This window comes from Manis pentadactyla, chromosome 12, assembly GCF_030020395.1.
Source record: "Manis pentadactyla isolate mManPen7 chromosome 12, mManPen7.hap1, whole genome shotgun sequence".
NCBI lineage: Eukaryota > Metazoa > Chordata > Mammalia > Pholidota > Manidae > Manis > Manis pentadactyla.
Genome location: NC_080030.1, coordinates 29,249,681 through 29,269,968, shown reverse-complemented (window position 1 = coordinate 29,269,968; position 20,288 = coordinate 29,249,681). Strand labels below are relative to the sequence as shown.

At 43.9% G+C, this 20,288-nt stretch overlaps 2 protein-coding genes across 3 annotated transcripts; one reads left to right on the top strand and one right to left on the bottom strand.

Moving 5' to 3' along the window:
- The first annotated feature begins 783 nt into the window (after nt 1-783).
- On the top strand, nt 784-1,746 carry C12H6orf120 (chromosome 12 C6orf120 homolog). The gene has a single exon (XM_036926461.2). It carries the CDS (start codon nt 967-969, stop codon nt 1,504-1,506), a length of 540 nt encoding a protein of 179 aa, XP_036782356.1. The 5' UTR covers nt 784-966; the 3' UTR covers nt 1,507-1,746.
- Nucleotides 1,747-2,422: 676 nt separating this feature from the next.
- Nucleotides 2,423-19,741, bottom strand: PHF10 (PHD finger protein 10). Of its 2 annotated transcripts, none has more exons than XM_036926460.2 (12): nt 18,808-19,741; nt 17,040-17,146; nt 14,852-14,982; nt 14,141-14,218; nt 13,077-13,210; nt 12,830-12,979; nt 12,148-12,257; nt 10,531-10,684; nt 8,649-8,804; nt 4,152-4,260; nt 3,680-3,868; nt 2,423-2,620 (listed from the first exon to the last, which is right to left on the bottom strand). In XM_036926460.2, exons 1-12 carry the CDS (start codon nt 19,093-19,095, stop codon nt 2,535-2,537), a joined length of 1,692 nt encoding a protein of 563 aa, XP_036782355.2. In that variant the 5' UTR covers nt 19,096-19,741; the 3' UTR covers nt 2,423-2,534. The 2 variants fall into 2 exon arrangements, with proteins under 2 accessions (XP_036782355.2, XP_036782354.2); XM_036926459.2 differs by having other exon boundaries at nt 14,141-14,224; nt 18,808-19,217.
- Nucleotides 19,742-20,288: the final 547 nt, after the last annotated feature.

Here is a 20,288-nt window from a genome sequence, read left to right as displayed (position 1 = left end):
AGGACATCGAGGCGGACCAGCTCCTCCACAGGCCGGGGCACAGGGCCCCTGCCGGCGCCTGCCCCGCGGGGACACCCAGGCCTCCAGAAGACCCAGCTTCTTAGCAGCTGAGGTCGCCTGGTTTCTTCAAATCACAGGGAACACAAAGCAAACAGAAGCGAAGACCTCACTGAACACGTTCACGGCCGCGACGCTGGCCAGCGGGCTGAGTGCTGAAGCCCTTGACCGGCCGTCAGCACCCCCAGCGCCGGGCTGCCGGCAGACGTCACCGATGAGCAGGCTTAGCAGCGGACAGCTGTTCAACAAACCACAGACCATCAGCTTCTAAGAGCCTGGCACAGTGTACCCCACAACTACCAGAGCTTTATTTACTTGTAATGTTTCTTTCAGTCAAGTTTGAATTATTCCAAAATCATTTCTTCACCAGCAAGTGGAAACCATGAGTGGGGAAACAGCAAGGTGCCCAGTGGGAACGGCACAGGCGGGCGGGTTACAGGGTGCTAGGCCGGAACAGACAGGGTACCCTGTCTTCCCCAAGACGCCTGGCGCGTGCGTCTGCAGCCCTCCCCAGACCCTCCGCCGTTAGGCCAGAGCGCTGAGGTACGTCACTTCCGCTCAGCTTGGATTTGGGGCGACCTTCTCACTTCCGGCTACTCCGGACCGTCGCCTCGCCGACGGCCCCTCCGGACTGTCGCCCCACTTCCGGGAAGCTGCCTCACGTCCGGCTCTGGGACCGCATCACAACTTCCGGGTCATCGCCTCACCTCTTGCTCCCACGGACAGTCGCCTCACTTCCGCTCAGGCGCCTCACTTCCGGCTCCTCCGGCGCGGCCCCGATGCTCCTGCGCGGCGATCTGAAGCGAGCGGTGGTGAGTACGGGCGGAAGCTCGCCGGCCCCTCCCGCCCCAGGCGGTGCCTCTGTTCCCGGGGCTGACGGTGTCCCCGCTGCGGCTGCGCGGCCCCGTCATGGCGGCCCCGTGGGGGCGCGCCCTGCTACTGCTCGTGCTCGCGGCGGCCGCGGCGCCGGAGGATGACGGCGTCCCGGACGAGTGGGCCCTGCTGCACGTCGTCCAGGGCCAGGTGGGCGCCGGCAACTACAGCTACTTGCGGCTGAACCACGAGGGCAGGGTCGCGCTGCGCGTGCGCAGCGTGCGCGGGGATGCCGACCTGTACGTGTCTGACAGCACCCTGCACCCCAGCTTCGACGACTACGCGCTGCAGGCCGCCACCTGCGGGCTGGACGTGGTGCTCGTGCCCGCGCACTTCCAGCGGCCCGTGGGCATCGGCGTCTACGGGCACCCTTCGCACCGCGAGAGCGAGTTCGAGATGCGCGTGTACCTGGTCCACTCGGCGGAGCCGCAGCCATTCGGAGACGCGGACGCGGGTGGCGTGGACGGCGGCAGCAGGCGCGCCCACGCCCCCGAGGACGCCACCCCCGAGGAGGAGTCCGTCCTCTGGACCATACTGATCAGCGTTCTGAAACTGGTCCTTGAAATTCTCTTCTGACCGGTTGGCAGCCCTGCGGCAGGAGGCGCTCCATCCTGGAGGTTGCAGGCCGTCCTCCGAACCTAGCTACTCTGACCTGGTTGAAATGCTGGTGGCCTATTTAGCTGGGGGGTGGAAAACAAAGCCATTCACTTTTTTACCTCAATTACCCCAAAAGCAGGAGAAGCAGCAAGCACGACCTATTTTCTTTGAAAGATCAAAATTCCTGTAAATTTTGCACAATAAAATGTTTAAACTCCACTTTGGTTAGTTTGTCAGGTGACTAAGATCCCTGTGCTTTAGGTTTATATAAAAGCAAAATAGAACCACTTTTCATGCAGCTACACCAATCAAATTAACAAAGGTTGGTAACTTTGGGATTTTACTTGAGATTCTAAGTCTCTAGACACAGCACTTCAAAGCCTACCAAGTATTTAACAGCACACTGATAAACTGTACTACATTACAGTGTGTAAGGTTTTCAAGAGTTAGCTATAAGCAAGTCTGAAATATAATGGTTTCTTCATGCCTGCCTGAGCATGGACTAAAGCCCCATGACTACACCCCAGGTAGGGACGGTACTTCTACCCGGCAGGACCTCCTCGCAAGGCAGATACTGTTGCTGTGACAGTTAATAGTTCTAAGCCCAGCTGAACCGAATCTCATCGGGTCCTTTGTAATTTTGTCATCTTGGGCTACCTAATAAAAATTCTTGCTATTAAGTAACAAGAATGTTATGCTACCCATGGTTGGCCAGAAACAATAGAGATGAGGGAAATTTCATGAAAATCATAGTAACTTTCAGGCTAATGGAGGAATAGTTAAGTAGAAGGGTCAAACTATTAAACTTTTTGGAAGATGAACTGTTTCAGTACCTGAAACTGGTTTCAAAGGTAAGAGTAGCTTATAACAAATAAGTAAACTTGCAGATTTTAAGCACAGTTAATTTCAAAATAAAAATATTTTATTGGCATAAAAATGTTGTAAATAAACTGGCAGCAAATATTTCACTCAAATGCATATTACATCGTTGGGGTCAAAAAACTATTTTATCCCTCCTTGCTGTTTTTCCCCCTTCTGCCCACTTTCCTGGGTGTTGGGGGGGCTCGCTGACAACAGTCACATATCCAGCGACCTAGGAGAAAAATTGTTAATTAATAGAGAATGAAATGTAGTTTTTTAGGACTTAATTTTAAACCCATTTAGCTCTCCTTCCTTAGCTCTCAGTGATAATATGCCTCTGCATTCCTGGTGGAAGGGGCACTAATGAGCTCCTTAATTTAAGGAGAAAAACAAAGTTCCTCTAAGATAGGGTAATCAGTGCATGTGAGTTCAGTGAAGCTGGGGTGGAGTAGGGTGGGGGGTGCACTGCTAGGTAATGAAATAGACCTTAAGAAATTATCATAATCCTTTCTTTTAAAATTCAAACAGTATCACACAAACCTCAATATAAAACCTGTTGCTGCGTTGGCTTGTTTTCATTCTTTTTTGTGCTGCTCACTGGCAGCTGTGTGACTAACAGCAGCCTCTCAAGTCACGGTGTGCTGGACACAGCACTTCAAAGCCTACCAAGTATTTAACAGCACAGTGATAAACTGTACTGCATTAGCTGATCTGAATTAATACAGGACTTTAAGTTGCTTGCTTCTTAATGATTCCCAGGAAACTCAAGTCTAGGAATAAAATGTTATGAAGTATTAGTGTTAACTATGCAATTAAGTTCTCTAGTTACACAGTTAGCTGTGTAATGTTTAGTCCAGTCACTGATGTATTCTTGGATTCTGTGTTCATAGTTATCTGGAATTACAAAATGCTGCCTCGCTTAGTAGAAATCCGGTTTCATATGCATAAAGGCATAGCAGTCATTTTGTTAAATCTCTGACTAGATGACATGATAAAATCAAGGCTTTGAAAAATTGATGCTGTTGCTTTCAGCTATTTCAATAGAAAAACACTGGCTCCTTCTCTTCATGGAGCCCAGCTTCAAAGACTATGCAGTCTGACATCTCGTTTGTCCTTAGTTGGGTTGTCTAGGGATGAAAGCAGATGGATGTGATCTGGGTGGATCAGTTTTGGTCACTTTCTGTGAACAGAAGGGTCTGCAGGCCCTTCATGTCGTCATGGTTTTTATGCAAGCTTAGAAAGTTGGGAGAGTCCCTTCACTCTGGTAACATTCTCTTTTGTAAATCTTTACCTGATGGAATAGCACCAAGGCCCACACAAAAAGTATGATAACCTCTGTCACACACATCACAGAACATCATTTCTTCTTCATGGTGGGGTTGTCCACATATAATGCAAGTTTTACATTCCATACATTGCCATGGGTAGGTCTTAATCATAGAAACAAGCTCCAAGGTCATATCCAGGCAAGAAGGATGGCCTAAACCAAAACCAGTATTAGTAGAATTTCACACAAAAATGTTTAACTTGAGGCATAATCAAATTAGTTTGCTTTGGGATTCCTCAAAAAATGGCTACAATGTTTAATCTTCAAAGAAAAATGAAAATACAATGTAGAAGAAAATACATAGGCCTTGTCTATGCCTTACAGGGTACCCTATGTACTTGATGATTCTTTGGTTCAAGCCTCACTGACACCAAACCTCCTATCTTGGAAGCAACAGAACATGGCCGAAACACCCAGAAGGTGTGTGCATACTTACCGCTGTTGTCACACTGGGAGCAGTGTATAAGTGGCTCGGCCTTCCCTTCCTTGTTGCGCTCCTTACCCTTCAGACAGATCCCACATAGAGCATTTGGAATGACCTTAGGCTGGAAGGGTAGAAGAGGGCTATAAATTCATGCTAGAAGAACTTACTATGGGTTCAAAAGGAATCTGTTACTGGACTGCCTTATCTTTACTTTAGTAACTTGCTAAGGACCTTTTTGAAAGACATAACTTGACATGAGTCTGCTTTCCACGTACAAGAGCCTACCGACTAAAGCCTTAGGTATCATTGTAAAATTTTGTCGATGGTTTGATTTCATGTTAGGACTAAATGTAGTATTCTACACTCCCTACATGCACAGTAAGATCTGTATGATGAACGGAAGGGAAGGCTAAATACAATGTCAAATTGCATTACTAACTGGAAGAGAAAATCCAGGTACCAAATAGCCGTTACATTTAAGTTAGGCTTATTATAATAAGAGAAGACTCAGTTTTAGCAGCCTATATAGTGACTTTGTTTAAAAATTGGTATTTTCCAGAGCTCTAGAAAGTCTGTTACAAAATTATTGTTTTCACATTTTTAACTGAAAGGTGTCTCATGTACCATCATCACATGCAAATATGTTCTGTAAAGCCGAGTTGTGATCATTCTGTTTGCATGTCTAACAAATTGATAAAAAGAGCCTATGCTTCGGAAAGAAGCATTCAGTAAGAGATACAAAACATGAAAGAGGTTTTCAGATAAGTAAAAAAATTGTTAAATAGGAAACATCCCTACATTTTTGAGTACCACTCATTGTTCAGATTAAAAGTATGCTCAACCCAAGGAAGGTATGTGAGCTTTAAGAAGCACTGGGCAACACATGAAAAAGGAGGACAGAAGAAAAGGTTCGCTGCATCTAAAATTACCAGGGGAGGGACAACATCTGAACACCAGCCTGGACCACAATAAAACAAGGTTCGTGCGATGTGAACACACAAGTAAAGGTGACAGAAAAAGAGCAAGCATGGGGCAAGTGTGAAATGGGGGCTGGGGCATATACTTATGTACACACACATATGAACTGGAAGAAATATTACATAGAATTACGATATTTCTGTTTTATTCCAACATAGCCAAATTAATCTTTTATTTCCCTGTTTTAAGTTACTGTAACAAAGAGGAGCCTACAGAAAACTACAACTATGTGTAAAATATTCCAGCTTTGAAATGTCTCACTGCCACCTTGAAAACCTGTTAGGTCTAAATACTTAGTTAATTCTTTAAATTTTTATTTTTTAAATTATCTTTCTTTGCAAAAGATGACAGAGGCATTCAAAAATAATTTTTGACTTATTTATTTTAAAAAAGTCAACCTTATACATAAATATAATAAAAACAATAACTAAACAATCACAAATGTGTCTACAAAATAATAAATATCATGGAAGTTAAAACATACATATAAAATGTTACTGTTGCCCAGTCTGCATTTCCTCTGTATCTGTGTACCCTGTTCCCGCAACAGAAGGATAGTGTCCATGCTCACAACTTTACGTCTTGCAGTGAAGTTACCCTCAGTTGTTACTGCTACATTCTAAGCATAAGGTTCTCATTGTGTTTTCCTAAACCTAAATAAAAAATGGCTAGAAAGTGCACTTCTATGACCCAAATTCTGGTTCACTTTACAATCAAATCCATAATTGCCATAATATACAGCAGACAGCTACCTCTCAAGCCACCAAAACAAGTGTCTTTTGGTCTTGGTACTGTCCTAAGGTAAAGGATGCGTGATACTCGTGGTCAACGTTAGACACCGGCGTACTAAGAACACTAACATCTTTCACTAATGTCAAAGCAACCACAAAATATTAAGCTGTAAAAAGAGAACTCCTCATGGGAGATCCTTTACAGAAATCAAAAGGAATGAAACACAAAGCTAGTCATTCACATTCTAGAGTAATTCAAGTTCTACAATCATTAAAATACCTTAAAAACCTATGATAAAAAGTACACCAAGAAAATTCTAGGTTTATTGTTAAGTGCAAAATCATAATGTTTTGTTAAGCCACTTAAAATTTTTCTTACCCAATAGTCTTCTTCTTGATGAAAAGAGGGAGAGAAGGGTGGGGAGGGGGGATGAACAGCGAGGAGGAGGGGAAAGAGAGAGAGACAGCAAGCTCTGTGGCATTTCTATGATGCTGCCACAGCTCAATATAAAAAATCACTGTTCATGCAAGCACTCTGGGCTCCCTAAGCCACAATGCTCGCATCTGGGGCTTCACACGCAGGTGCCCACCGCTGGTCGGGAAGCTAGTATCTCAGTGCCCTGCGGAGCTGCAGCAGGAGCAAGGGAGCATGTGTGCGGGACTCCCCTGGAGATCAATGGGACAGAACCCTGTTTCTGATGCAGACAGTTCTACTTGTAATGACCGCAACAACATCAAAGTTTCACTACGGAAAAAAAAATTAAAATACTCATCCTAATACTTCTAGCATCTCAAATAAAAGACTCACAACACATCTATTTTCCTGCTTGAAAAATAACCAAAGATAAGTGAGACATTTGTGGTAGCACTAATATAGTATAGATTTTAATATATACTTGTAACATAGGCCTGAATCCTAACAATTATGCCTTAATTTCAGGTTAATGTAACCAAACAACACTGTTCTACAAATTAAGGGCAAGCACTAATGAATCTTAGTAACTAGACATCAGATACATTACCACTTTTCTTAGCTCTCATATTTTAAAACATGTTTTTATATATGACCTTCTGCTTGAAGTACCCTAATATTTAGGCACATCTTGGTTTATTAATACTTTCCATAGAGAGGTTAACTTTGAATAAATATATTCACATTAATGTACCAAGTCTAGATACTGGTTGTTTCAAACTCTGAAAACCTGAAACATTTTTAGGTACTAAAAATGTTCACAGATTATAAAATGTGTATTTTGCATATTAGACTCCCTTGATTTATTCCACATTAAATCAATGATAGCACTGAATAGTTCTTCATTTTCAGCCTCGATTAAAAATCTCTATTTCAGCATGCTCTCCTATGAACCCGATGAACCCGCGCTGACGTCTGAAAGGTCTCAACACCGACATGTGCTTTGAGCCACCATCCCCACACGAGGCTCTCATCAGACCAGAACATATGTAGCACACACCAGGCTAACTGGCCAAAATTCGATCTTTGGAGTTCATTTGCTTTTGACATTTAAGCCTTAATTTAAATCCTCAGTTTAAAAATTAGACAACTTATTTATGCAAACACAAGTAAAAAAAATCACATAGCTGCGGCCTTGATGCCATCCTCGGAAGCCAACCCTTGCTGAACAAAGTGTCAGGTTTACTTGCCACAAGCTGAAAATGCATGTATATTCAAGTTGATTACATAAAAGCATTTTCTAATTACCTATGGAGTACACTAATTTACTAAGTCACCTTTTTTACCTCACTAAAACAAAGGTAAGCAACTGCTAGAAGGGTGCTGGTTACGCTGCAGGGGCGCAGACTGGCAGCTCACTGGAACCTGTTCTGCTGGATTATCTGCCACAATCCAATCCTGATAAGCAACAAGGTATTCAATAAATCCCTCAGCAAAACTTTCTGACCACCTGACTCTATCACATCCCTTCAAACCACCTTTATAACGACAGTAAAAGGCATATTCTGATACATTCCAGATCAAAGAACTGTTTTACTATAACCATCAGCAACATAAAACTATGCAGTCAATTCGCTCCTTTTATGATATTCCTAAATCCCCATATGCAAATAAGGCTACTCGACTCTCACCCAGCCCTCAAGGGGAAGGGGCCAGGAGGAGGAGGAAGCAATAAACACAACCGGGCGGTCACAGCTGCCTTACTGAGAACAACCAGGTCAAAAAGCTAGCAGTGTATCCAAGCCAACGCACCTCACTAAATGTCTAAATCCTTGTCACAGAATTATATAGATTATTTGCCAAGCTTAGGCTAAAAATCACAACAATGTAAATAACAGGTTTCACGATTTTCTATCACAGTTAGCTGAATTTGGCACATGGATCAAACAGCGCTCAGATTGAACTCCCCTCTCTCCTGATGAAAGGCACCACAGAAACGTGGTTTGGTCTATCAGGGTGCCCGCCCACACTTCACAGCTCAAGTGTGCAGCTCTACTAAATAATAGCACATTTAAAACATCAGACAATTATGATCTTTACTCCAAGAAAGCAAACTATAAAGTTCTATGAAATAATTTTTTAAAGCCCATACTTGCCTGGTTATCATTTAAAAGACAAAAAAAGATTGTCTTGTAAACTGTACATATGCAGAAAACAGCTACACCACAGCCAGAGGGAGAAGAAAGCCACCAGGAAAATGAAGCAGGAAGCAGAAGCTGACAGAGGGCACCCCCCAGAACAGCTCGCGGGCACCGCAGGAGCTCCGCAACTCTGAATTCAAAGCTAAAACATCAGGAAGGAGACTGGTCAGGGGCTTTTTTCTTCTACCTTGTACCCAGGAGCTGACTTGGACAGTACAGAGCGTTTGGAAGCATCTTTTCTGGGAGTAGCAGCTTTGTCCCTGCATCTCTGTCTTCCCTGGACAGGCTCCTCCTGGCTGTCGGGAGGGCCTTCCCCCTCAGACACGTTACCAGACGAGCTATCCTGAAGGTCAAAGGCACAAACAGTGATTCCTTGGAATTCAGGCAGATTTGAGGTCTGAATTTTGAAAACTACAGAAAATATTCAAAAACAGTTTTAAGTTCCATCAACTTCAAAATCAAATAGATATTGCTAAATATAAGAAAGTGTGTCCCAATGGACTAAATTAAGTCATGGTAAAAGTCACTTATCTGTCGTAAAAGTACATTATAACACAAAACTAATTGTTTTCATCAGCAAGTACCTTAATCAAGTTGGTTTTCTGACTTAAGTCAAACAGAACAGAATTAATACTTCAGCTACCATCACACCATACAGCTTCAACATCATTCTGCATGCAACAAGGGAACTTGTTTCATACAAAAATACTGTTTAAAAAATAAAACGTTTTAAATAAGTATGCATATTTTCATTGAGTAATAAAGGTCATTAAATGCTTCAAGCACACCCTCGTGTTTTCACAACATTAAACAATGTTGGGACCAATATCACTGAGTATTTCCTCAAGTATGTGACACTCTAGATGCACAAAGTTTAGGAGTTCAGTACCAGATCACTTAATTCTTAATTCTTTAAGATTTTCTAAATAGAATAAAAATGTTATGTTCATATATTACAAAATCATAAATGGAAATACCAGGTTATCCGTAACCATCCTGATCAACATTCTGAAACGTCTAATGCCGGCACAACTGGACCCCCTTCCCGTCTCCCGCTTGTGCTTGCACACACAGGACGCTGGGCTCACTCCCAATGAAGCTTTTGCCCTCATTTTTTAAAACACAAAACTGGATGACACTGTATGTATGTAAATGCATGTGGGTTTTAATATTTTGTAAGTGTTATGTATGTTTCATCACATCATTATATATTCTGCATTTCTATCATGTAAATGTAACATATCACCCATGGTGGACATTAATTTCTAATTTCCACCATAACAAATATTACTAACACTCTAATGGACATCTTTTCTCTAATTTTATCAGCATCTGATTAGGAGCATGGGACAAAGTCAAGTCAGCAGCACCCCACAGCCCCTTCTACCAGCACGACAGGAGGACAGTGGTACTTGAGCACCACCTTATTTAATGTAACATGTATCATCAAGTAGTTTCTGAAGCTGTTGGTGACAAGGAAGTGTACCGCCCTTTTAAAGGTGGTGGCTTATCCTCAGGTTCAGGTCAGTTATAGTGCAAAGTGTAAGAATAGTCAAGTCGCTTAACATGCAGTGTTAAGTAAAATCCAAAGCCCATGGCCATCTGTTTCTTGTTCTCCCTTCCCTCACTTCCACAAAGCACTGCGATTTCCTAACTTACTGTTGCATTTTGCTACAAAAAACCTAATAGTACAACATAGTAGCCTTAACATTTTCCTACGGGAAGCCTAAGGTTATTACTTAAGCAAGAGGAACACAAGTTAATGTGCTCCCCCAAACCAAGACAGTTAAATATAAGACTGGTACTAATGTCTGGTCAACCCTCCTGCTCATGATGACTAAGGAGGGGCAACTTTAAATATGACATTTACTGAAGGCCATGTATGGCACAGTGCATCTATATCACATACACAAGAAATAATTTTTCTTGATGAAAGCTTTCTGGAAATGATATGCAACTGTCCTTTTACAAAATGAGGATGGTGATACAAATTCAATTTAAAACATTCCAGGCAAGCAATCACGCAAAGACGCAAAGGGAATGGAGACACTAAGGACCCACACTCTCACCGAGGCACCTTTATTCTTCCGTTTCTCGTCAGCGGCACCATCCTCGGCATCATCTGAATCACCATCACTGTCCAGGGCAGGGAGTTCAGGGTCCAGGGGCGGCTCATAAAGTGCTGTGTTTAATGGCAAGTACCGCAGTTCATCCGGTGAGTACCTAATGTTCAGAGATACCTTCAGTTTTATTAAGTATGAATGGACTTCCAGCTATAAAGATAACCTTCATCTTCTGAATTGACCCCAAGTATTTCTGGAAAGTGATTACAGAGGTTATAAATAATTTTCATTTTGGTAATCAAGTAGGGACAAATAATAATAGAAAGCCTAGTCATCTTTCACCAGACCAAGTGTAGAATACACATTTGATTCTTACTATCAAAAGAATAATGTCTCTCCTTTACCCTCAACCCAAAAAGGAAAAAACGTCAGCAGACAAGGGTGAAAGCATCACAGAATCCTGCACATGATCCAGGCTGCCTGGCCGCCTCTGCCTGCCCTTCCTAAGTTCATCACTGTACACATGCTGTCACTGCCTCACGTGTGACGTGCACGTGAGAACAGCACCTATCTCACAAAACAGAAATGAGGATTAAATAAATTAATGCATGTAAATCACCCCAGGGCATGGCATATGATATTATTTAAGAAACAAAATTTTCAGTAATATTATTTTAAACCAACTCATGAAGCATGTATTCTAACAAACTTATTCATCTACTTTACCTGAAACCAGAGATTGTTTCTCCAAGGTCAAACGGCTCAGAGCCCAGCTGACATGCACACACACAGGCGTGCCCTCTGCCACCTCACAGCCCGTCAGCACTGTGTAGCCTTTGCTCATGAGTGAGCACTGGATCAGCATCTCCTTCCATGAAGACGCCAAACCAAACAGCAAAAGGGCTGGTATACTGGCATTATCCTTTTTCATAATGTGCTGACCCATGATTTAAATTTGACTCTCAAATAGTATGATCCTATAGTCTATTTCAAATACTACTCTCTAAAGAATATGCTGTATCATAAGAACAAGGTTCAAAGCTAAAGTATAAGCTGAGATTCGGAAACAAAACTATTCTGTTGGCCCTGTTTCAGTTACACCCAGTTTGGATAAGAAAGAACGCAGGTGGGAAGCAGGAGCCAGGCCAGTGAGTGAGGTGACTGGTGCAACCAGGTGGCCAGGCCGCCCTGGCAGACACTCATCACTTCCTGCATATGCTCCGCACACCATGCTGGTGCTTCTCAAATGTTCATTTGCACGTGCATCATGTGGGCATCTGGGGATGTACTAACCCGAGCCGGCAGGGCCGGGAGGGCCTGAGAGTCCAAGTTCCCAGGGACACCAGTGATGCAGAGCCCCAGGCCACCCCTCGTGGAGCGAGATGCCAGAGCACCTGTCCACACAAACACAAATGGCGGGCAGGGAGCCGGGCCGCGGGGCTCTGTCAGCAGACGTTCAAACACTGAGGGGTGCTCTTACCACAGAGCCACAGACAGAAAACATTCACACGAACCTCGCGGCATGTGCAGTGACACTCGCAGAGCTCGGACGCTCAGGGGACAAGTGCAGAAGGCTCTGCAGCCTCCCCCCAGCAGCCAGTCCTAAGGGGATGACCCCTGTACCTTTTGTAATACTCCTGGAACTGTCCAGGGATGAGGGCCACAGGGTAGGGGCTGGCCTTGGTGCGCTCGGTCGCCAGCACTGTGTGCTTCCCTTGAGGCACCTGGACAACCTGGCGACATGGAGAGAAACACAAACTGATTCCTGTTCTCCACTGCACTCCTCCCGCTAAGAGCTAGAAGGAAGAAGTACTAGGAACGACGACCTGAGGAGAAAGTCAGTGGGGTCTCTAATTCCCGGTGAGCCTCACCCGGCTCCACCCCACGTCATTTTCTGGGAGAGCCAGGGTCCCCGCTGGCCGCTGGAGCCGGGGTGACCAGGGCGACTCAAAAGCCTGCAGCTCGACTTCCTCACCTGTCGGTGGGGCAGCACTGGCTTCGTCCTCATGTGGTGAGAATTAAATGAATTCACACAGACTCTCTTACAACCCTCAGCAAGTAAGACACGGAGCTGTTAGTCTTACTCGGTACAATGTCAACCACAAAGCAAAAGACATTTCTCTCTCACATGCACACAAGTGAACTGAGTATTATCAAGTACGCCATTAAAAACTGTATTGTAACTTCTGGGGAAAAAAGAACAAATCGCTGGTACAAAAAGTAACAGTAATAAAGGAGGTACTGTGCACTCCACACAAACAAGCAGAAAGGGAAGTTCAGGACTAATGAACCAAAGCAACCTTACATGTGTCTGTAGGTCAAAGTAAGCTCTCCTTTCTTCCATACGTTCCCGGTTTAAGTTGCTGTTAAATTCAGCTGCTTTTTTGGCAGCTTTCTTGATGTACTCAGGCACTCTGCTGGCTTCAACTTTCTGAGTACTCTGTTGGTGCATTTGCTGAAATAAAAATATTACAGTTGGAAGTCACACAGAACTTTACAAAATGTCCTTCTCTCCACACCAAATAAAAGATGCTAATCACCTCAGTACTTACAGAATACTCTTTATAATGATCTGTAATTCGCTGGCGTTCTTTCTCTTGTAGAATAACAGAATACTCAGCATGTTTGGCTGGATATTCTTTTATCATTAAATCAATCACTTCATCACTGCGCAATGCTGTTAAACCTATTTTAGACACACACATACACAATAAAGGTAAAGAAGCTCTTTTAAAACTAAGTGAACAAAACCACTTTTCAAAATTTGCTTTTCCTTCAAACTGTCTACATTTAAAAGATCTTCTGAAAGGTCAAAGCAAAATGTTTCAATACATTTGAACATAATAAAAAATAGTATTCATAATGTGAAGTAAAACAACTGAAAAGAAACTGATTACCAAAGTTGCAAAAGTAAAAAATTAATTTTTCTACTAAATTTTTTTTAAAGCTTTCATGTACCACAAACATATCCCTTCATTAGAAACAACTGTTAACTAATGATGCACACTAGCTACTGGCAATTAACATAAGCTATTAAATGAGAAAAACAAGAATTTTTCAATATATTGCAATTCTTGGCTTTCAAATTCAAAACACTAGATATATTATAGAGTCAATTCAAACTTCACTGAAAGCATCAGCTCACACACACATGAATCACACAGGCAATTTTCAAAACTCGCAGCATCGGATTTTACCAAATGCCAAGATGAACTCGTTTCATATTAAAAAGTAGCCATGTTGCATTATAATGTTAATGAAAGGAAAATCACAATAAAGTATGGAGATAACTATATAGAACTAAAAATTGTGCAAAATTTGCCTTTTCAGAGATCAGGACCAATACTTTTCAAAAGTACTGTACAAATTTTGCACGAAAAACACACTTTAACACTTCTGTGAAAATTATTAGAAAATTATAGTTATAAAATACACTATTCTCCTTTGTATTTTAACAAAGTTTTACTTCATCAAAAATGACGTAAACAATTTAGCACTTATATAATTCAATCTATTTTATTAACTCTGCAAAGTTTTAGGAAAGGAGATAAAAACTTATCTAAAATCACCTCATAAGTGGTCAATTTTCAAAATTCACATGAAAAGCTTTTATTACCTAGAGTGCACTGAGTTTCTGTAATGACATTTAGCTCTCTCAGGTAGAGTTTCTCCTTATGAGACAAATCTCGTCGCTCTAAATCTCCAAAAAAAAGAACAAAAGACTATTAGAAATAGTCTTTTGCATTTGTAACTACACATTAGTAAAACTTTTTACGTTTAAAAAACTTAAAAATTTTTGAAGTAAAAATATTCAAGGATTTAAAAAAGCACGTCATGTTATATACTCCAAATATTAAAGACTACACAAAAAAATCTTACAAATTCAAGAAATAAGTTAAAATAAAATTGAAAATAGAATCCAAAGCAAGAAGGTCAATATAAATAACAATATCAAAATAGCTGATGAAGTACAGCCCTTCTCAAATTCAGGTACAGCTTATATAGCTGCCACCATTGCTAAAGTCAAGGAGCAATAATAAAGAATCAAAATGCTTGGTCCATATGGCTATAAAATGATTTTTTCTAACATTTTCCTCAGGAAATTTATCATCTTCATTTTGCTTTTAAATCAGATTATAAGGCATAAGAACATATGGATAGTACAGAGAGATGCTGGATGATAGCAGTAAATGAAAATCAGCCAGCAGAAGAATATAAATTGAAAATAATCCATAATCAAATATTCAGAAGTTGACAACCCATCAAAAAGAATAACTATTAGCTAAAAGTTAGATTTCATCTTTATATACAAACTAAGACTTAATACCTGGATATTTCCGTTTAAAGGAGGTCACACCCAAATATTCACTGACTTGTTCTTGAAGCATATAGTACTCTCCTGTTTCATCAGGCGGCCATTTGTATTCTATCAAATTTTCTGCTGGATAGTAGCTAAAGCTAAGCACAGAAATATATATTATGCCTTAAATGTGACTTTTATTAAATTTTAACCATTTTTAAGTATATTTATTTTTAAGATTTTTTTAGGATAAAGATTTTGAAAAACTATTTAAATTCTCAGTCTTCCACAACTTGGCAATACAAAGAAGTCCCCACAATTTCCTGTGTAGCAAACAGGAGGAGGAGACCAGCAGAGGGAAGAGAACCATCTGGAATACCAAATAAAAAGGTACAATGGAAATAACACTTCTATAAACCACAAAGCCAAGACTCAACTGTTACAAAGGCGTTTTCTAGCTTTAGAGCTCTGTAAGGCCGCAACAGGTGGTGACAGCAGTTTTGAATTCTTTCTTGGGCTGAATACCCACAGCCATGATTTCATCCACCCAAGGTATAAAGCCTTCAGCTCCAGTCCCCATCTGCTGTGCAACAAGTCCCAAACAGCTGAGAAAGCAGAACTCTAAAAACCTATTTCTCAGCAAACTGAACTATAAACCGTAATTATTTATTCTCAGACTCCACAAACCCTAAAGCGAAGAATAACGCAGATCAATCTCAATCCTGAAGAGCAAAGACTAGATTTCTGCACCTAGGCCAATTCAACCTCTCAGTTTCATCAATGGATAACAGAGGCAGGAATGTGACAGTACTTTATACATTTAACCAATTAAAAGTAACAGACAAAAAGATAGTTTTCTCATAAATAGTGCTGGGAAACTGGATATCCAAATGCAAATTGGACTCTTATCTCACTCTTAATCACATGCAAAAACTTTTTTAATGGATCAACAACCTAAATATAATAACTTAAACTAGAAAACTTTTAGAAAGAAACACGAGTAAATCATGATCTGATTTGGCAATGGACTCCAGAATGACACCTAAGAAGGAGCTAGAAAAGAAAAATTAGACAACTTGGACTTCAGCAATATTTTAAAATTTGTGCATCAAAGGACACTATCGAGTGAAAAGACTACCCACAGACTGCAAATCACATATCTGATAGGGAATAATATCCAGAATATATAAAGAACCCCTACATCTCAAGAAAAAACAAATTACCCAATTTTAAAATGAGCAAATAACTTAGACTTTCCTCCAAATAAGATATACAAATGGCCTATAAGCACATGAAAAGATAGTGAACATCATTAGGCACTATGGATATTCAAATTAAAATCACAATGTGATGCCACTTTACACCTTTTAGAATGGCTATTATCCAAAACAACTGAAAACAGACCAGGAAGGACGTGAATAAACTGGAAGCTTTGTACCTTGCTGGTGAGACTATAAAATGATGTGTCCACTGCGGAAGACAGTGCGGCAATTCCTCAACAGGCTAAACACAGCCTCACCCTATTCTGATCCTAGGTGTGCATCTAAAGGAACTGAGAACAGGGACTCTGAACAGACATTTACACAACAATGTCCACAGCACCATTATTCACAGTAGCCCAAACATGGAAACAACCCGAGAGGCCATGTCAACAGATGAACGGATAAACAAAACCTGGGGTATCCATACAACCAAGTATAATTCAACCTTAAGAGGAAGGAAATTCTAACACAGCTACAATGTGGATAAACTTTGAAGAAATTATGATAATTGAAAAAAGCCAGATACAAAGGACAAACATCTTCCCATTGCTCCTCTGTGAGGTGCCTAGACAAGCCAATTCATGACGACAGAAAGCAGAATGGCGGCTGCCAGGAGCTGGGGAAATGGAAACGTTTATTGCTTGATGCTTATTAAGTTTCTAATTGCCATAGTGAAAAAGTTTTGGATGGTGGCAACGGATGCACAGCACAGTGAATGTGCTAAATGCTGCTCAACTGTGCACCTCAGAACAGTTAGGACGGCAAATTTCATGTATATTTACCACACACACAAAAAATGTTTAACTTGCACTACATAGCAAAAGCAACTTTGACATCACATCATAAAACATGAGAAAATCGTTCTACAATTCTTGGTAACTGCCTTTGCGAGGGCCGGGGGGCAGGGAGGCAGGACTTGCACGCGCAAAGCAGAAGGAAGGGGCAGGCGGTACCCAAGGTCCTGACTCGAGGCCTCGCAGCTGCGGGAACTGTCTCCTGAGCCCATGCGCCTCCTCTTGCATGGCTGGGTCCCATCGTTTGAATTCTCCTCATGATCATCCTATACATTTAAAAGATTCAGAAAACAGTAAGAGGAAGATTAGTAAATAAGAGAAGAATGATTATGTCCTTCCAAAAAGGCTCCATTCAAAGGCTTTTGAAAGGCAACTGGTTACACAAATGTTAAACTTTCTATGTAACTAAAAGGGGCCAAGAATTTGGCATGGTCAAGACCTGGAAAAAACTGCAAACTGACCTTCAATACAATCAAAGTAAGAAAATCTTCAATGCACCTGTAAATCAAAATCTACGTTTGCTTTCCTACCAAGGTTAAATGCTTTCTGCTTTAAATGATAAAACTGCAGGAACACTTAAAATCAAAGCAAACCCTCCTCCTACCCCAGCTTGGAAGAAAAACTATGGATGCCATACTATTTCACTCAATTTACCAACTATTTTAGGTTCGTATATCCCCGTGAAAAAAAGGGCACACAAAAACAAAAACAGGCTGCCAATCCTAATTGTTTTTCTTAAATGCAAAAACGTAGTAATAATATACCTTATAAGAGGCAGCAATCTACACAGCAACACACACTTCCCACCCCACCCCCCAAAAAAGGAGAGACCTAAAATATTTTAAGTGACATTATCCATTAAGTGACAATATCAAGGCTGTCAAGTTGGGCCATTCCATTAAGGAAATGAAGGAAGTATCAAATGTTGGGAAATTAATTTATTCACATGTTAGGTAAGGCTTAATGAACATAAGGCTTAAAAGAGATTTTTAAAAATCAACGTAATGTAGGCCAAGATGAACACAATTCTTTAAACTACCATGGTGCTCTTGCTACAGTATCAAAAGGAAACTAATGCTGCAGCATACTGAGCTGTGAGGTCTACAGGCCAGACAAGCGGAAGCTGGTCCGCCTGGGCTTTACTGTGCACTGCCGGTCCCTAGCTGAGCAGCCATCCCGTCTGAGCGGCTCCTTACCTGCAAAACTGAGACTGTGACATGCTTGGCTAAGGCAAGAATGACCTGAGTTAATACTGGGGAGCACAGCGCTCAGTCAGTCAAGGTGATTCGGAGGATGATCACAGTCTCAAGACTCCAACTGTTGACATTTACTCACTCTTCCCCAAGTAGTAAAATACACAGAATATTCTTTTCAGGTCTTATAAATGAGCATTCGATTAAAGAGCTCTGTATATTCCTGTTTGGCGACCAGGTAGATGGAGAATAGTCTAAATCTCGTCCTCCAAAATTTGCATTTAAGAGTTAAGTATCACAACTGAAACACTTCATATTCGATAATTCAGGCATAACAGCTTTTAAGCATTCAGATACCACTTGTTCTATTTGCTTCCGGGTATTTTAAGAATTTTTACGTCAGTTAAGTACATTTCCCTTGGCTAAAAAATCGAATCACTCAAAAAGACACAAAGTCAAAATAAAAACAAAGCCCTCAAAAGAGCTGGGGCCACCGTGGAGGGAAAGGGGGAGCCACGCTCCGAATCCGCGGAGACCTGCCGGCCGCCCGCCTTCCCCACCGCTCGGCCCGCGACCTCCCCGAGCGCCAAGAGCGGCCGGCGCAGGGCGCCCCGAGTTCAAGTTTCCGCGGGACCCCGGCGCCGCCAACTTCCGCAGCCACAGCGGCGACCGCCGGGGCCCGGGGCCCGCCCGCAGGCCCGGCCCGCCGAGACCACCGCCGGGCGCCTGCTCACCTTCGGGGATGGCGCTCCGGGGGTGGCCGGGTCGCTGTCGCACGGCCGCGGGGACTGCGCCGTCCCGGGGCCGGCCGCCGCCGCCGCCATCAGCCCGAGCGCCCCGCGCCGCCGCCGCCGCCGCCGCCGCCGCCGCTTCGTCCCGGCCGTTGCCGCCGCCGCCGCCGCCGCCGCCGCCGCGCGGGCCGCCCGCCGCCCGGGCCCCGCCCCCTCCGCCCGCCCGCCGCCCGGGGGCCGGCCCCTGCCTCCGCGCGGCCCGCGGCCCGCCAGCGCTGCCGCCACCGCCATGGCCGCCGCCAGCGCGCTGCCCTCGCCGACGACCCTCGGCCGCCGCCCGCTTCCGCCCGCCGCCCCGCGGCCCGCTTCCGCCCTCGGCGCCCCTCGCTCCGCCGCCGCAGCCGCCGCCCGGGCCGCCGCAGCCGCAGCGCCTCCCGCCGCCCTCGGCCCCCGGCCCCGCCCCGGCCGCCGGCGCGCAGGCTGCCGCCCCTTCCCCGCCGCCCCCGGCCCGGCCCCCGCGCACGTCAGCCTCCCCTCCCACCGCGGCCGCGCCTCCGCGGGCCCCCGGCCCTCCCCTCCCGTCCCCCTCCGCCTCCCGGGGTCCCTCCCGGGTCCCGCGCGTGGGCTGGAGGCTGGCCCACGGCCTCGCTCCGCCCTCGGCCACCGCCCCCTACCCGCCTTTGTTCTCCGCGAGCGGCGCGGGGGCCGGGAGCCACCTGCCTGGGATGCGCTCCGGCCCGGGGCGTCCCCGCTGCTTTCCTCGGAAAAGTTTGCGCCAACCTCCGCGCCTCCGAGTGGGAAGAGTGAGCGCAGCCCAAAGTCCTCCCGAGCGCGCGGCCCCGCGGCGTCCTCCGTGGGCCACGGGAGGCCTGGCAGGTTGCGCGGAGGAGGCGGCAGGGCGACTTCCCTGCCTGGCCGCGCCTGGGTTCCGGGGACCTCGCCGCCCCTGCTGCTTTATCCTGGGCGCGCTCATACCGGCTGCACAGCCTCGGCAAACATTGAACCTCTTATTATATGCAGTGCGGGAGGAATCCCGAATCTGAGGGATTCCTGGAAAGGACACGGTGGTACAGTGGTAAACCCATCGAAGGCACCAAGAAAATGGGAGCCGTTTTATTTGAACTGAATTTATTAATCCTAGTTCCTGGCTTCACTTGGTCCTTTCTAGGATTTAACCCCCCAAAAAATGTTTAAAGTTAGGCCCTGAACCTTCACACATGGCAGACAGCTATGATAAGATGGCAAGGATGCCAGAAATCTGCTAACGCTGACCTCTCTGCAGACACGTTATTATGTGAGAATACAGACGACTTGTTTGAGGGCCAGAGGCCAGACAGACTGTTCTGGGTTTACAGTACAATATGGATTCCCTTTCATTCCGTATTTTTGCTGACTTTGAGCGGAGAGAAGTTTGTAAAGATAAAGTGTGTATTCTAGCCTATCACATTAATTCAAACGGCCTTCTTTGGATCAATCCTCCTATT

Excerpts from the sequence above, each read along its gene's own strand:
- C12H6orf120 (XM_036926461.2), top strand. The coding sequence starts at position 967 with ATGGCGGCCCCGTGGGGGCGCGCCCTGCTACTGCTCGTGCTCGCGGCG.
- PHF10 (XM_036926459.2), bottom strand. The coding sequence starts at position 19,095 with ATGGCGGTGGCGGCAGCGCTGGCGGGCCGCGGGCCGCGCGGAGGCAGG. Across the intron at positions 8,805-10,530 it reads GGAAGAATAAAGGTGCCTCG|GATAGCTCGTCTGGTAACGT; the intron begins GTGAGAGTGTGG and ends TTTGACCTTCAG. Across the intron at positions 4,261-8,648 it reads AGTCAGCTCCTGGGTACAAG|CCTAAGGTCATTCCAAATGC; the intron begins GTAGAAGAAAAA and ends CTACCCTTCCAG.